A 17,497-nucleotide genomic window follows, 5' to 3' on the forward strand; every position below is an offset into this window, starting at 1 on the left:
GTTACACAAGCAGGCAGCCCTGCGGCTGGCCCACAGCTCCCTCAGCAGCTCGCGATGCTTGGTAGAGGAGGACCCGGCAAAGCGAGGCGATGCCCACATTGAGTGGGACGAATGGGAATCAGCTGATGGGGGAGAAGTACCATTAGCACCATTAGCCTCCCCATCCCAAAACTTGGGAGCGGGCTGCCAAGAGCAGCAGCCCCTATGACAGGTGGGTCCAGCCCATGGAGGTCGACCCGCCACACAATGGCCAACAGACCATGGAGGTGGATCTACCTCAACACAAAGAAGAGTCCATGGAGGTGGATTCACCTCAACAAGACCCCATGGAGCTGGACCCAGCTCCAGCAGGGCTGACAGGGCACCACACCACCATGGTCGGGGTGCCTGCGACACCACGGTGCCCAAAGCGCCGCAGGACCACCGGGGGCTCTCAGGGAGCCACCAGACAGCCAGCTGCCAACAAGCAGCGCCACCCCCGCAGCCGACGCTAGCTGTGAGGGGACCATCCACCCCGACGGCCAGCAGGCTCATCAGATCTCCCAGCTGTCAAGCCGCGGAGGAGCCCTGCTTTCCCACCCCCCGCCCCGCCCCTCATGAAGGGGGACATCTTCTCTGCCCTGAGCCCTGGGGAAGAGGGGAGGAGAGGACCTTCCCGACAGAAGATGGCAGCCCCAACAGCACCAGGAGGAGTCCCTTGGACCAACTGGAGACTGTTGGAGACCACCAGAGACCACTGGACATCGCTGGACACCGCCGGAGACCACTGGAGCCCCTGTTGGACTCCCCTGGAGCACCACCGAGGTTACTGGGGCCTCGAGGTGGCTTTTTTTCAATCTGAGGATCAGAAAGCCAGTGGGGAGTGGCTGTCCTCAGCCAGCTCTCGCCTCAGCTACTGAATGGGTGGGTGAAGATAAAGCCAGACCCACCCTGGCAGTGTGCAATAAAAACCCAAGAAAAAACAATTTAAAAAACCAAAAAATGCTCTCCCCTCTCATTTGGCACTTTTGCGGCTGCACGCGGACTCCTGTGTCCTGTTCTGGTCCCCCCAGGACGGGAAAGACACTGACACATGCAGGGCGGGCCCTGCCCAGCCCCTTCGAGATGGTGAGGGGCCGGGCCACGTGGCACACAAGGGCAGGCTGAGGGACCTGCCGCTGTGCAGCTGGGAGAAGAGAAGGCTCAGGGCTGGGTCTGACGGGTCTTCTTCCACAACACCGACGTCGTTTTCCTAACCCAACACCACGTAGTAGAAAATCACCCTGGTTACCTCTCACACACACTTCACTATTGCTATAGGTTTTGGTATTCAACAGCAAAGGCCACCTATATAAAAAAATAAAGAGCGAGCTTGATTCCCCCCAGCTTGCATCCCTACTCTCTTTGGGAGGATACAAGCCACGGGCTCATCTCGCCTACCTGCTTCCTGAGTCTTCCTGATCAAATAAGAAGTACGAGAGCATTCAAATGCGAGTGTTCTTTGCCAATGCGCACAGAAGTGGCGTCGCACCTTTAGTTCATGAGACGTGTGAGAAAAAAGTTTCATCTTAATGGTAAGAATAAAACATGGAAGCGGAGCTTTGCTGTGAAAACTGCCTCTACAGAAAAATATCCCACTGTGAGCTCCTGAGCTCCTCTGGCTTTAAGGTCTTTAATCCCTCAGCCAGTGGTGTCAACGATATTTTTACACCTTGGTTTCTCATCAACAGCACTATTTGGTTTGCTCCCACGTGGAGCCATGGAGCGGACCGGCAGGTTTCCAGCACAGGCTACTGGAGCCCTGGCTTGCAGCAACCAGGGAACACACTAAACTGACAGTCTTGGTGCACCTCAAGGACTTCATATCAAGTTTGTTCTCTATGTAAGTAAAAACATTGGGGCTTTTTGCTTTGCTTTGGCTTATGGGGGTTTATTTTGGTTTTTTTTTATCTGCTACATCATCTCTCTTCCTCTTAGAGGAAAAAAATCCCAGATAATCCATCACTTGCGCATGTATTTTCATGTCCTTCCAGTTCTCTCTTTTTTAACACTTGCCTAGCTGTATTATGCTCAGAGACAGACTATGAAACCCCATTCAGCACCGTGGCAACATGGGCTAGAATGAAATAGCGCTCATTCGTTCACAGATGAGTTGCAGCTAAATTGCTAACAGACCGAGAAGCAGCAAGGTGGAAAAAGGCAGTGCTGAACACACACAGGCGGGAGGGCTGCTGCACTTGGGCAGCTCTTTCCATCCAGTCACTTTTGGGAGCAGAGTAGCCCCAAGTGAAAACTGCCCTTCTTCAGCGGCTGGAGGAGAAAAACGGGATCTATTTGCTCATCATTATAATGCAATTCGCATTTCTCAACATTGTATTATTTTTACTGACTACAGCCTTCAGTGCGTTTTCATTAACTAATGGCCCTAAAAGCAGCAGTGACCAATTTAGGATCTCACGGGAGGTTTTCTGTATGCATCTGTATCAGTTGCAAATCTGACCTAACTCCTATTTACTTCAGACACAATCAGGAGCAACTGACACGACTTCCATCAGAATCGGGCAGTCTGGATCAGGTCTTGAGACAGACAGGGCCTGACTCCTTCCAGATATCTCTTTAGTGAACATTGCAATTCACAGGTGCAGTCTACACTCAACACAGGAGACTGGGGACATGTTTACAGGAGGCACTGGAGCATGTTATTCCTCAGGGAAGAGCATCCAGGTCTGGCCTCAGAACTGAAAGCACCATTACTGTGGCAATTAAGGGACTGCAGAACAGCAGACCATATGCACACAAGGTTGTTCCCAAGCGTAAGCAGCTCTACAGTTGTCGAAACTGGCCTAAAAGACATAGCATGAGCTGCGCTACGCCTTGTTAGCTTGCACCTCTCTGTCCCACGCTCCATCACACAGTACACGCTGGCGGCAGCATTTCTTCAGGTTTCTCACTGAGCCGCACAGGAAAAGGCGTCATCAACGTACAGCGGGAGACACAAGTGTTGCCACGAGTGATGTTGACTGCCAACTTTTATGGTGATTTCGCACAGCCCATCTAAGGTACTCGTGGCATCGGAAAGAGTGCTGGAATTTGGTTGGGCCGAGTCACATGCAACCACGGATTTCTCTCATCCTTTTCTTCAACAGTTCCCAGTTACGGAGCTTGGAACGATCGGGGAGTGTCCAAGTGGGCAGGAGCTGCAGGAACAGCCTCCAACAACTTTCTGGGCCTCCAGCTGAACCCTAACTGTAATGTCCATCTTCAAATGTGTTTCTGTTGTTTGTCTTGACAACCACTGTGGGAACATATTGTGTGCTAAGTATTTTTGTTCAAGCCTTCTATCTGTTCCCGTCACTATTGTCAGACTTGAGCTGTCTGTAGGTTTCTATGTAAGCCAGTTCAGCTGGTTTTGCTGTAGAGAGTGGATGGAGATCAGCATCTCCAGAGCATGGCTCCCGTCATCCTCAGATGAGTGGAATGAATTGTCCTTTGGAGGTACTGCCTTGCTCCCTTAAGTAGGAAGAAAGCTTAGACAATTTGCTTCTTCACATTAGGTGAAAGGCATTCCAACAAAAGTATGTTGGCAGAATCACCCAGATCTGTGGCAGAATGAAAAACTGAGCTTGGGTTTCTCATTCATCCTCTTTCAGATCACTGTTAAAGGAGTTATGCATATCTTCACCTACCTTCTATTTCTATATAATCCTAAATCTCTACTTTCATTAGCACAGCCATGTCAAATCAAGTTTGTCTACAGTGCAAATGGGCTCTACTGTGGATAATCGTAATCTCCTTAATGAGCCAAAACTGTTGTAATCTCATTACGTATTTAGAATGCCAACTCCGGTACTTACCGCTACGCCTGTCTTGAAAAGGAGGTAATGGACCGTCTGTGTCACATCTGCGGCATGCATTAGGTTGTGATAAGGATTTTTGTGTTTACTGTAGCCAACCTCCAGAGCTTCCACAAAGGACACCAGGGCAGAAATGGGGATCTGAGGAAAGCAGCACAGAATTAAAAACAAAATAATCACCTTTAATGGCTAGCATTCAGAGGGGAGCATTTTGGTAAGAGGTCCCAAAGAGCAGTTTGTACTTCACAAATAAATAACACGCTAAAACATCCGAAACAGGCACTCAAGAGAGAGAGTGAATCAGGTTACTTCCTCGAACTGGCTTTCCCATCCCTAATTACATTATGGATGAATCATTCCCACACATAAACACGCACGAGTAAGTATACTACAAAATGCCATCTGGAAGACACATATAGTATGAAAAGTAACAGAGAGCACTTGATTGATTGCCCTGAGTAATATTTCTAATTAGGCCACACGCATCTCTGTTCCCCTCACAACCCACTGGAATATATCTCTGCTTTACTACTCACAGTCAAGATTTTCTAATGAAACACATCATGTAGCATGTCTGAGATACTCTACTAAGAGGACTATCGTTTATCAGACCTCTGGCTTTTCACAGGCTTTTTCACAGCCTGCCCATCTTATGGGCTTGCCATGCTTTTCTGACTCCAAGAGTAGAACTTCGCACACTCGAGAAAATGCAATTCAGGGGATTTCTAGAGAGGAGACCACGCAGGTGGTGTCAGCTGCAACAAATGCAACTGGCAACACGGGCTCTCCAATTTCATCTGCTTAAAAGGCAAATACCCTAAACGCTCATATTTCCATAATTAGAGGAGCGTTGTTCTTCTCTTGGGTACGTATCAGGGAAGGATGCAGTTCTGACCAGTTACCTTCTTCAAACATTTCTCATCAGGCACAGGCAGTTCCTGAAGAAGTATAGGAACCAGAGATCTGTAAACCCTTTCCAGCCAAAGTGACTGGGAACCCCCAGGAAGTGGAAGCGTCAATGGAGGAAGGGACAGTGGAGTATTTGGGCGGGGAGAATGGTCAAGATCTGAGAGCAATGTTTCTGCCATCCAAATTTAAGCCTGTTCAAAGCTGGAGGAAAAGATACACTGCATATGTATCTGCAAACCTCTGTAACAATCATAGAATAGTTGGGATTGGAAGGGACCTTTAAAGGTCATCTAGTCCTCGCTACAAGAAAGACATGGAGGTGTTGGAGCGTGTCCAGAGAAGGGCAATGAAGCTGGTGAAGGGCCTGGAGCACAAGTCTTATGAGGAGCAGCTGAGGGAACTGGGACTGTTTAGCCTGGAGAAGAGGAGGCCGAGGGGAGACCTCATCGCGCTCTACAACTACCCGAAGGGAAATTGTAGCGAGGTGGGTGTTGGTCTCTTCTCCCAAGTAACTGGCGATAGGACGAGAGGAAATGGCCTCAAGTTGTGCCAAGGGAGGTTTAGATTGAACATTAGGAGAAATTTCTTTACTGAAAGAGTGGTCAGGCCTTGGAACAGGCTGCCCAGGGAAGTGGTTGAGTCACCATCCCTGGAAGTATTTAAAAGACATGTAGATGAGGCGCTTAAGGACATGGTTTAGTGGGTAGTGTTGGGTTGACGGTTGGACTCGATGATCTTAGAGGTCTTTTCCAACCTTTATGATTCTATGATTCTATGATTTCCCATGGGGAAGCCTGTTTGGAAGCCTGCCTACTTCATGGTGTCCCATTGCAATTAAAAGTACTACTTAAACAACATTTGATCTTGCTTACTGGGGAAAGCGCAGTGTCCATGAAGTCTTCAAATAGCGCTAAAATTGCATTTTGAATAGAACAAAGCAGGATGAGAGGGAAGTTGAACAAAACCCGAGATGGAAGAAGAGACCCGTCTTCTAACTACTGACCTTGAAACGGTTGATCAGATCATAGCGTGTGAGGAGTTCATAGAAGATGAATTTCAGTGCATGATCCCCACTGGCATCGTTTAGTGCAAATACATCAAAGGACCACTTGTCTACATTCTGCAAGAGTGGGTAGAAAAGGCAGTTAATATGGTCATCCCTTTTACAATGATAGTTCAATTTCTATTATTTTACATCTACAAATGGAGAATTAGAGTGGCAATGTAAGTGTATAGCTTTTTTTTTTTTACTTTTTCAATTCCATTTAACCAATGCAGAGTCTAATTTACTCATCAGTATTGTATGACTCGTGTTTAAGAAGCTTCCATTATGAACATGTATGCTGTTTGTTTATTCTAAACATGGCAGTTCTCCACACCAGAATTTAATCAGCAAAGGCTGAATCCAAAAAGATAAGAATCCTCGTTTGCTTTAGTACCTGAAACATTAGAATGGCGCTATTGTGGCTGATTTTACCCTTCTCTGTGCCCTACCCACGTGCTATATGTCTATGAAAAATAATATTAACTTTGAAGGAAACAGGAATAACGAAGATACGCTTTTTAATGATATTAAAGCCTCTGGATTTTGCTGTCCCTATAGAGTTCTTACGACTTTGTATTGTGAGCAAAGCACTCCAATGCTTCACTCATGCTTAAAACAGAATAAGGTGATATGTTTTTTGCAGTAAAAAAAAAAATAGGCACCTGTGGTCATATATTTACCACTTACTGTTCAATCAACCAAGATAATAACTGACTAGAAGAACTATCTTGCTACACCCAAAGAGCAACTTAGTTCCTTCTGATTTTAATATTAATCCTGAATTGTGATTATTGCAGCTTAACTTGCCCAAAGACAGCATGACCCTAATTTTCCTTATTTTTTTTTAAGGATAAGTGAGGCTTTCAGAAAACTACAGAGCAGGAGAAAATCACAGTAATGTAACATTAGTGCTAACAATGATATAAAAACCAACATTTATAACAGAAGAGTAAATATCTAACTCCAGTTAGGGAAGTTCCAGTCAGCTGTAAATGATATATTAATGCTGCAGGGTGGTCAGTCAAGAGAGTTCACTTCCCAGCTCATAAAGCTAAAGTATAAGGTATAAACCTTCTTGCAGAACGTTGAGTTCAAATCTCAACTCTTAGGGAAGGCTGTGGGAGCTGACAGCACTCATTATCTAGCAAGATAAAGCTCCTTGATCTCAAAATAGGATGTTCCTGAAACCCTATGAACCTTTCTCTCCTCCTCCTAGCAACAAAGAGGAAAGGTGCAGGAGTTATAGCTAGAGGAATAATGTACAGATCAACCACACAGCTGCATCTGCCACAGGACCAGCTCTCAATCTCCCTTGCCAGCTGAGAACTTTGATGTACTTCCCACCAGGATTTATCCAAATGATTCTCCTTAAACCACATATTGATTGACATCTGTACATTGATGTTTCCCTCCACTTTCAAACTCTGTTGCAGGTTACCTCCCATTTCCTTGTGGCTCTTTTACCAAGAGAGAGAGATGACTACATTTCACACTCGCATGTGCACAGCTGCTCTCAGTGCAAGAAACGGGAATTGGCTAGACATAATGTTGAGTACTCTTAAGGATTAGAGTCCATCTAAAAATCTGCCATCTTTTTTAGCAATACTAAAAATGCTAAATTACAGTTATCTACCGAGCTCTTAAAGCCCAGTCCACCTTTGTTGTTTGTTGTCATGGTCATGTTCCAGGTAAGGACCTGACTTCAAGTCAAATGCAAAGGCCAGTGACCTTTAACTGCCTTGTGATTGGTCACCCATACGTCAGCATAGCTACAGGACTTCTTATGTTCTGAACAAGACCAACATATTTTGGTAGCGGCTCTCTCCAGCATGGGCTGGTCCTGACAACCTTGCTACTTGCATAGTGTTGATTACAGAGCTGAGTATGCTTCTTGTGGAAGTACAGTCCATGGAGAGGCTAATTAGTGAGTGAATATCAAGGATGCTGAAGATTCAGCTCTGCTTTCACCTATCCCAGTAAATCACTTGCTTGCCAAGCAGTTGATTTTACAAGCTGTGTGGAGCCCACACATTGAAGGCAGGGTCAAGCTTCTCCAGAGATGATTTGTGGCCCAAGTCACAGAAGAGCAATCATAAATTGCAACTTTTCAATTTCAGTAGGCGTTGGAGAGGAAAAACTACGAAGAGAGGAAAAAGTTCCACCAAGAAAACATGTTTTGAAGCCCTTGAACAAACTTAGACAATGGGCAAGAAAAATAACTCCCAAAGCATCCACTCAGTCAATTTTAAGTATTTTCCTGGTTTTTGAGTATTTTTATTTTGTAATCACTTATCTCAGTCAATGAAGCAAATAAATTTAATTTAACACTTGCATATATATAATAATTTACTTTTGGGTCCTATGGCATTGAAAAGAATGTCTCAACTGTGTTGAAATTTAATTCACTGTAAGGTAATCTTATCTTGTAGAAATAAAATGGTTTTGTTCCTTTATATATCTTTCCTGTAGTTAATGTGCTCTTGCAGCAGATAAAATTTACCAAATTGTGAAACTGCAGAATAGTACATCAGAATTGTTCTTTTGCACGAAATAATGGTTAACCACATAGATGGTAAGTTTCACAGTAGAGCTATTTAGATTTTACTGGGGGAGAAATCCTTGCTCTTGTCAACTCGACAGGAGTTTTGCTATTGACAATAATGACAGCAGCATTTTACCCTGAATAACTAGGGGGAAAAATCCTCTTAACAGAAGTATGAAAGTGTCACAGATGGCTTAGAGGCTTGCAGCAAAACCAATTACACTTTGAAAATCAGTGGATTTTATGACCTTAAAAAAAAATTTAACACAGAAGTGACACCTATATTGGGGAGAGATCTAAAGGGAGGCAGACCTTCACGGATGTCTTGTGATGGAGGAGAAAAACTGTTTCTTCTCCCTAAGGAGAGCAGGAGAAGCAAGGGATGGAAAACTTTCTGTGCTACACATGTCTCTAGGTCACTGGCCCTGTAGCCTCAGCTGAAGTGTCATAAGCTGCTCTAATGCCACATATACCCATTGTGGTGTAACTGCAAATAGATCCAAGGTGTCTTACTTCCCAGTCCTGTGTCCTTATTACTTGGCCATTGCTCCACTGCTTGGGGGAACCTAGAGATGAAGTGAAACACCAGTTCTTCCTAAATGCTCAGTTTCCTGTCTTTCTGTCTGTCTTTAACCTTGGAAGCTTGATTTATTTTCTAAGCCGACAAGCAGATTCAGAGATAGATGATATTCTGCTCAATGTTACTCGAAGGCCTGACATTTTTGTAGCCACAGACAAGCAGAAGTCTATACTACAGATATTGTAAGTGACTACAGGTTCTGTGTTCGAGAAGGGCAACAAAGCTGGTGAAGGGCCTGGAGCACAAATCTTATGAGGAGCGGCTGGGGGAACTGGGACTGTTTAGCCTGGAGAAGAGGAGGCTGAGGGGGGACCTCATCGCGCTCTACAACTACCTGAAAGGAGGTTGTAGCGAGGTGGGTGTTGGTCTCTTCTCCCAAGTAACTGGCGATAGGACGAGAGGAAATGGCCTCAAGTTGCGCCAAAGGAGGTTTAGATTGGACATTAGGAAAAATTTCTTTACTGAAAGAGTGGTCAGGCCTTGGAACAGGCTGCCCAGGGAAGTGGTTGAGTCACCATCCCTGGAAGTATTTAAAAGACGTGTAGATGCGGCGCTTAGGGACATGGCGTAGTGGGCATGGTGGTGTTGGGTTGATGGTTGGACTCGATGATCTTAGAGGTCTTTTCCAATCTTAATGATTCTATGATTCTATGATTACCTGTATATTAGCTAGCCCAGAAAATATTGCCGTGACAGCACGTGCATCAGAAAAGGCTGAAAAATTCACTTCTAAAGCAGGTAACTACTTCAGCAGCTAGTTAATGTGAAGTTCTGTCTCTAGCACTACACTGCTGAAAAGCTGATCACCACAACTTACTGGGTAAATAAACATACTTACTTATTCAAACACACGTATGAATGGTACATATGGCCACAATTCAAATGAGAGAAAAGGCTGATCATCCCTTTTGCGGCAACAGGTCTTACATTATCACGCCCATGTCATGCAGAAAGGCAACAGGCTACTGCAGTAGAAAAATCAGTACCCAATATATATCTAGAGAGAGATGCTGTGCAATCAATTTAAAAAATTGCCTAACTTCTCATCCACTGAAAAAGTGAGAGAGATTATACACCTAGGACTTGCACTGCTACCAGTCCATCTGCATTTTTTGCAGAAGCTGCAGTATTTCATTGTTTTATTAAAACCAACCTCATTCTGCCAAGCTGATTCCACAGCTTTGGGTTATTCAGTGCAGATGTCCTGTTGGCCATGGCAGCAAAAAGGAGAGCACGTAGTTCAAAAATAAGCTAGTTTTGACTCCGTGTCATCTCAATCCTTGTCCATGTCCTTATTACCATGATTCTGAGGGGAACATTGATTACGGCAATCCAGAATAGCTGAAGATATGTGTGTGGTACACTCCTACACTCTTTTGCATGCTTAATCCATCAGTTCATTTTACAGCGCACACCAAGCAGTTGGGTAGTTGTAAGTTTTTTTACTTGGCTTTACAGAACTGAAGCAAGCAACAAAATGTACCGTTTTCCACTAAGGAGATGGGACTGAGAAATTTAAGATGAAGTATTATTTCAAAGACGGAAGACTTCTTCAAAACAAGTAACTCCCATTTCAACCACATCCACCACCAACTCCAAGGCCATCCAGGCAAAGACATGTTCCCAAAATAGTTTTGGAAAAAAAATACATCCTACAGTGCACAGTGGCCAAGCAGGAGCTGTTTCACCCTGAGCAAAATTAGTCAATGCCTTTGTTGTTACTGATGTGTTTTAACTTACTCTAGCATGATCTTTATGACCCTTAATCATTTAAAAAAGACGAGAGGGATTCTGTAAGAGTTTAAGTCAGTTGAGAGTAGCTGATGGCTCTTGGATTGTCTTGTTCCTGCTGAGGAACTCAGGAGAAGAGGTACCATTATAGATATGTTCCCTCATATGCTGTAGTTCTAAAAGAACAAAGACTTTAGATCCCATTTGCAGGAGTGAAGCTAACACTCGTCAACCTGCAGTTGGAAAAAGATGTGGATGGATGCTTTGATTCTGTACATGAAAAGCATGTTTGATCATTCTTCTTGCATTCAATGGACCTTCTGCAATTCCTCCACGTCTTTCGATGAGTTGTACTATCCAAAACAAAAAGGCTGCAGTACCCTAACTGTAGGTCTTTCTAGTGTGGAGTAAAGCAGAAGGATTGCTTCTTGAGCTTTACACGTAATGTCCCTGAGTATTGCCCCACTGTATCACCTTTTTTCACCATGCATGGCATGGTTGAACCACATGCAACATGTAATCTGCAAAGCTGCTGTGTAGGCAGTTGGTTGCTAACTTGTGTTTGTAGTCTTGATAATTCCTGCCTAAGTCAAGAGCCTTGCAATTGTCCCCTGGGTTGAACCTTATTTTTTGCAGACTACTTCTGACTAAGTTTTCAGTTTTCCTCTGAAACCTCAAAACTCATAAAAGGGTCATTATTCCTAAACTTGTCACCTTGAAGACCTGAAGCTGAGCAATGCAAGAAACTCCCTTTTCTCACAGCAACTGATCCTTTTCCTTCTCCACCTCTCTCCATCTATGTTTTCTTTCTTCTCTGTGGGAGGTTGTGATTGATTCCAGAATGTTACTAAGTCCTCAGTTTAATCATCGTAATCTAGAACAGAGCTGAAAATGGCCACAGCCTTGAACCTTGAGCCTTGATTCTTTCCTTTATTGAAAGGATATTCCCTTAGCCCAGCAAATGATTAATGTATGTGAACTAAACTAAATGTCAGAGAGAAGGAAAGGGCAAGTACTAAAACCCCCCTTATCAAGTCAAATATCACAGTGTTATCTTGACGCGTTGTACAGAACCCCCCCCAACAACTTTTCATTGGGATTACCTTTAGCACTCCAATTACAGCTGGTGGGTAGCTCAAACCAACCATATTTGAAGTCCGTCTGTACATTCTACCAAGATAAAATAGATAAGGCAACACATAAATAGAATTAAACAAACCAAACCAAACAAACAAAACCCATAAAGCAACAGACCATTACAGGAGACCTTATTTAGCCCAGGAAACCCTAACTGCAATTTGGTTTTTTTCTTCCTTCTTGTTCCTAACTTGAACAATATGCTCTATACCATTCTTATTGTATAGCCTAACTAGAGACTATACACTCCTCAGTATCTCATAGCTTGGTTACTGGCAGGACATCACAGAGAATCTGCCAATATCAGGTTCTCATCAGAGGGAAAGGCTACACTCAAATAAACAAGATGTTCCCCATTTTCCACTGCAGATGACCATACTGCTCTTTCAGTTCCCTTAGTCCTTGCTGGTCCACACACAAGCTAATTCTGAATGTACTTTAGAAATCATTTGTTGTCTGCAATGAATCAACTCCAGTTCAGGTACAGCTGTTACTTTTGTCTGCATTTTTTTAAGACTGGTATAAAATCTTTCGGGTGTTCTCCATGTGTGTGTGTTTGAGGCAGAGAGAGAAAGAGTCAGGCAATAATCAACATCTGCAAGTATACTAAACAAACCACTGAAGTATGTACCAGATTTTAAACTTGTTTTCAGGCCACACTGTTTTTAACAGGCTTGGTGAATGCAGAAACACTGTCATAGCTAAACCGCCTTTCCACAGGTCACCCTTTTTTGCACTTAAGCAACGTAGGACTAAAAGAAGATGATGGAAAGCTCTCTTCTCCCATCTGAAATGATCCCATGTGAAGTCTTGCTTCACTTCGCTTTTTCTTTGTCATGTTCTTCACTCAAACCTGAAAAAAGTCAACCCCCTTTGGAGTATGAAATTCACCCATTCCCCAAATCACAGAATTTCTTACCCCCTTCTCTCTCCAGTCAGGAGCCCCATAGCTTTCTCTTAAGTTCAGGCAGAGTCCCTCTCCCTTAGCTCAGGAGAGCCACAACCCTCCTCTGGTGCCTTATCATATCTGAACACTTCCTCCTTTGGGTCACAGTGATTCAGATCAGCTGGAAAACAGCTCCTGCAGCCAGCTCCCTGCAGTTCATTTACTTCTTTGTTGAGCAAGTCCCTCACTGAGAGTGAGCGTTAATTCACAAATAGCCCGTCAAACCTAGGAGAAACCTCTTCCAAGGAGAAATGACAGCCTTAGTCTTACCACAATTTGCTGCCACTCTTAACACATGTACAGTAACTTTGGTACGTGGATAAAAAAATCGGCCATAGACATGCCAGAGGAGGCTTCTGTATGTCTGTGTGGCTTGTGGTCCACTGTCTGATATGCCCAGCCTCCCGCACAGAGGCTGTCACTGCGATTCTGATGAATGCTGAAAGGCGCTCTGCTCTTCCATTCCTGACTTGAGTTTTGCTGTAGAGACCTGGGACCTGGGTCTTCCACGCAGCCTAAAGTCTGCTGACAGTTTGACATGTGCCAGCCCTCCTTCTAGCTTGAAGGAAGAATGTCAGTGAAAAGTGGTTACTCGATAACAAAAGGTAAGATTGGAAGTGAGTCCAAACTGAAATGACTACATGTTTTAAAGGGTTCAGAAAGTGAAATCAGTTTTAGCAGTAGGTTCTGATGCAAATTGCAACAGAGAAGGCTGAGAGGACTCAATCAGTTTTTTTAAATCCTCCCTGAGCTGCCAAGTTTTCACATCAGTCTTGGTCTATAGTTCATTCCAGTAATACTATGATACAGGATTTTTTTCTGTTTCTTAGCAGTTCTTCATAAGAAATACCAGACCACAGAAGTAAACAGAGGCAAGGGAGGGACCGAATTTTAAAAGCTGTCACTCTTGACCTAGGGCTATGCAGAGGTGCATATTCTCTGTCAAAATTATTCCAACTGTGCTATTACATCCATATTAAGCTAAGAACAGATCAGTATGTGCTGTTCAGGTTGCAATCTATTACTTAATCCCAGGTTTCGAGATGCTATCCAGATCTGTGTAGAAACATCATTAGAAGCATATTAAACTATTCTTCATTCAATACTACAGGTGCAATCTGCGGTACCTGGGCAGCTACTAGAACAAAGTAATCACATGCCCCTTTACCTTTCCACAAATATCCCAGCTTGTACTGCATGGACAATACTCCTGAACCGGGGTTTTTCCTCTGTCCTTTTAAGCATCATCCCCATTTGCCGCGTGAAGGTAGAAGCCAACCAGTCCCGAACCTCCGAAGGCACAGAGTCAGACTGGATGTCACTGAGCTCATCTTCTGTGTCCAGTAAACGCCTAGAAGGGGGAGGAAAAAGATGGATAAACAGACTCCCTTGGAGAGCATTGCAACATTATTAACAAAAAAGAAACTCACATATATTCTAATTAAAGCAGTTGTTAAAAGTCTTTGGTTCATCAGCCCTAATGAAACACAATTGTACAAGTCTTCAACAGATTGTTTATTCTCTTGTATAGTTAAATGTCAGATTGTGAAACTCACTACTAGGCCGACAAGCAAGAAGTATCAGCCTTCTGAAGCACAACTACGTAATCATCCACTGACTTCTCATCTTCAGCTCATCGATATTCCTGACCTTTCTGCCCCTCATTTACAGTCACGTCTAACTTTGCAGTTAGTATCATACGGTCCTCTTCCCATTCTGGTCAACTGAGGTGACTCTACACGTGCATTTAACACTGGGGAAATGGCACATAACAGAGTGGGAACTCCTCTGCAACGTCTTACCATTCTACCTTTGTCATGACCCGGAGTAAAAATTTTTTTAATTTCAAAGAGTTGATACAAGTGAAAAGATTTAACACTATTCAAAAGGAATAGAGGAGTAGGAATTTAGAAACTTTCAGAAAAAGTAGGACACAATTATTATGAAAACATTTCTCCAAGAGAGTATATATTAAATTTATGATTCCTTTTGATCTTCTCCCCTGCCCCAGGAAACTTAAAGCAGCTTTTAGACCAAGGACTGAAGATCTGCTTTACACAGACTACAATATTTTAATGATTAAAAACATATTGTCTGTGAATAATGAATCTTGGCTAAAACAAATTTCCCAACTGACGTGTAAATTACAATTTTGTGTCATTAGTACTAGATAAGAAGAGTGCTGATGTCTGTAGTTAACTCACCTAGTTTCATCAATGTATACTGACTCAAGAACAGTCGCAGCATATTCCAAATTCTTCTTTAGGTCTACAACTGAAGCCTCCCCTCTCTCTAACTGCTTTACCAAAGACCGCAACCTAGAGAAAAGGAAAACAGAAATCTGATTAGTGCAAAGACAAATAGGTTGGAGAGTGAGCGTCAGTTCAAAATTGGATCTAGCATGAGACCTAGCTTACATGATTGGTAGGTGAAAACTTTTGGAAGTCTACAAGTTTCTTTAAGCCGAATACAAGAAATAACAAAAATCACTTTTCAAAGACCTGTCACAATGATGCCAGGCAAACATCACATTATATTTAGGCTCAAATAAGTCAGCGAGTTATGACTGTCCTCTACTCATACTGAAGTAAGTTAAAATAGAAATCACTTGGGATTTAACACCGGAGCTAAGAGAGGGCAATTTCATTCTAGCCGTAAGAGAGGAAGCAACTTCTTGAGTAGTATCTGTTGACAAATGTCAGCCATTTATGATGATTGGTGTACAATTACGCAAAATTGTATTAGAGTATATTCAGAAATACTATCGCAGAAATACTATACGAGGTTAGGAAATGCTATGATTTTCATTAGATCAAGAGGTCACCCTTAGACTATCCCATCTATATTAAAAAGAACTAATGGAAGTTTTTTTATCAGGTTATTATTATTTTTTGGGGAGGAACAGACTTTCTGAAAACAAAAATTTGTGCAGAAAATGTCTCCTGTGTCAAAGACAATTAATATATTTGTGCAATTTTCTTTTGTCTTTTCCTCTCCTTCACTCTACTTTCTGTGGCAAATTAGAAAAACAAAAAAGGAAGAAAGAGGAGAAGAAAACATAAAAGTAGAGAGTAAAATGTAAATATTTTAAACAATCCAAGAATATAGATGCTTACAATTAGAAGAAGAAAATTATGATTCCTTTAAAAGGACAATGGGATAAAGATTTGACATACTAAAACATTTTCGTGAATTTCTTCATCCTTGTTAAACAACAGTTAAACAACCATTCAAATATACATTTAACAGTGTAGCAGAAATCACAAGTTGTTAATTTGTCCTGTTCAACATGCAAAAATGTAAAGGAGTAGTCATGTGATCTAAAATTTGTCTTCTGCTTAGGAGACTACTCTTCCTCAGTTTTTTCAGTAGTCCGTGGAGAAAAATAACCTTTTCCACAAGGTAATTCAGAGCTAGAGCCCATATAGGTGCCTGCTCTCACTTTATCAACCATAGTGGGAGCCCAACCTTCTACAGCAATACGTACATGAAGTTCTTAAAATGGAGTGAGTATTTGTATTCCCTTGCTATCACAATGCCCCTGTGGCATCAGTGCTTTCAGGAGAAATCAAGTCTCCATGGGGCTGTATTTCATGGCAGAACTGAGGAACAGTCCGTCTTCCTGTGGGCATTGCACCAACAGCTCTTTCCAGCCGGGTTTCTTTCCCCCCTTTTCCCCACATGAACAGTGAGGCTGTGGAGAACAAAAATCATAAAAAATATCAATTGTTCCTCTGGCTAGTCACATAAATGCCACTCCTACTGACAGTGGTACTGCTGTCATTATTCAGCTTTACAAAGAATCTTGAGCAAGAGGTGGACCCTCCATCTCCGGGAGGATTAACTCATCCGCTTGTTGGTGGTCGAAAAACAAAAGTATTGTTCAATACTTCATTCCTGATGTGAGAATGGAGATGGGAAGGTCAGTGATGTACAAATACACTGAACGCAACTCTTCTCATCTCTGTAAGCCAGGTGGAGAGCATTCAACTATGCCAGCACATTTCCCTCCGACCCTGGAACCCATCTCAGGGAATCCACGGAGCAACCTCAGCCCCATTGAAGAAGAAATATGGCTCGGTGCTCCCATACCCCTCTTCTGTGTAACTGCACCACCAGGTGTGAGCAGTAACACGTTGTGTTTGATGCGCAGAGCTAGGAAAGGTGCTCCCCCACCTTTCAAGTTGATTCCAGCCTCAGGCAGCACAGGTAGAAGACAAATTCACCTCCTCCCTTGAGCCAAACCATTGATCCCTCCTACCCATTCCCAGCTTTTTTTGCGAATGAAGGAGGGGAGGAAGAGAAAAAAACAGAACAACTTTCACGTCCAAACAGTAAGCATTGGTTCATTTGCCTCCTCCTTCCTTCATCCCGTGTATGGGGAGTCCAGAGATGTGACCCCTTAACTAGTTACCAGAAACGTTGTTTGTACACAAGCCATGGGAGTTAATATTGCAGGAGGAACATTATCTTTGGCTCTTCCTGACTTTTACTTCATTGATTTAAGTACCCGGCAGCTCTATGCCGCAAGTCATTCAAAATTCATGTTCAATAATAGCACAGTGAGTAACGGTTGCTTCATGGCACCAACATTCATCATCGAAGATTATGCAGAGTACTGCGTGCATCAATCATTTGGAAAAACAGAAGTACAGTTGTTATAATAAAACCTGGTCACATGATCAGCTGCTCTCATGTGAAAAAAAATTACATTGTCTTTGTCTTACCATCCATTATCTATAACTATTCCTGATTCATTGAGTCACAGCAGCTG

The 17,497-nt window shown here is 43.1% G+C and overlaps 1 protein-coding gene across 2 annotated transcripts in view; it reads right to left on the bottom strand.

The window, feature by feature from the left end:
- The window catches only part of PDE1C (phosphodiesterase 1C), a 268,202-nt gene that overhangs the window by 61,285 nt on the left and 189,420 nt on the right, over positions 1–17,497 (bottom strand). For both annotated transcript variants that reach the window (XM_075143038.1, XM_075143037.1), the window contains 5 exons: positions 14,928–15,041; positions 13,892–14,074; positions 11,744–11,810; positions 5,746–5,862; positions 3,834–3,974 (listed from right to left, as the gene is read on the bottom strand). In XM_075143038.1, coding sequence (XP_074999139.1) covers positions 3,834–3,974; positions 5,746–5,862; positions 11,744–11,810; positions 13,892–13,977 — 411 coding nt within the window. In that variant the 5' untranslated portion in view covers positions 13,978–14,074; positions 14,928–15,041. The remainder of the gene's footprint in view (positions 1–3,833; positions 3,975–5,745; positions 5,863–11,743; positions 11,811–13,891; positions 14,075–14,927; positions 15,042–17,497) is intronic.

The sequence above is a fragment of the Calonectris borealis genome, chromosome 2, assembly GCF_964195595.1.
Source record: "Calonectris borealis chromosome 2, bCalBor7.hap1.2, whole genome shotgun sequence".
Taxonomy (NCBI): domain Eukaryota; kingdom Metazoa; phylum Chordata; class Aves; order Procellariiformes; family Procellariidae; genus Calonectris; species Calonectris borealis.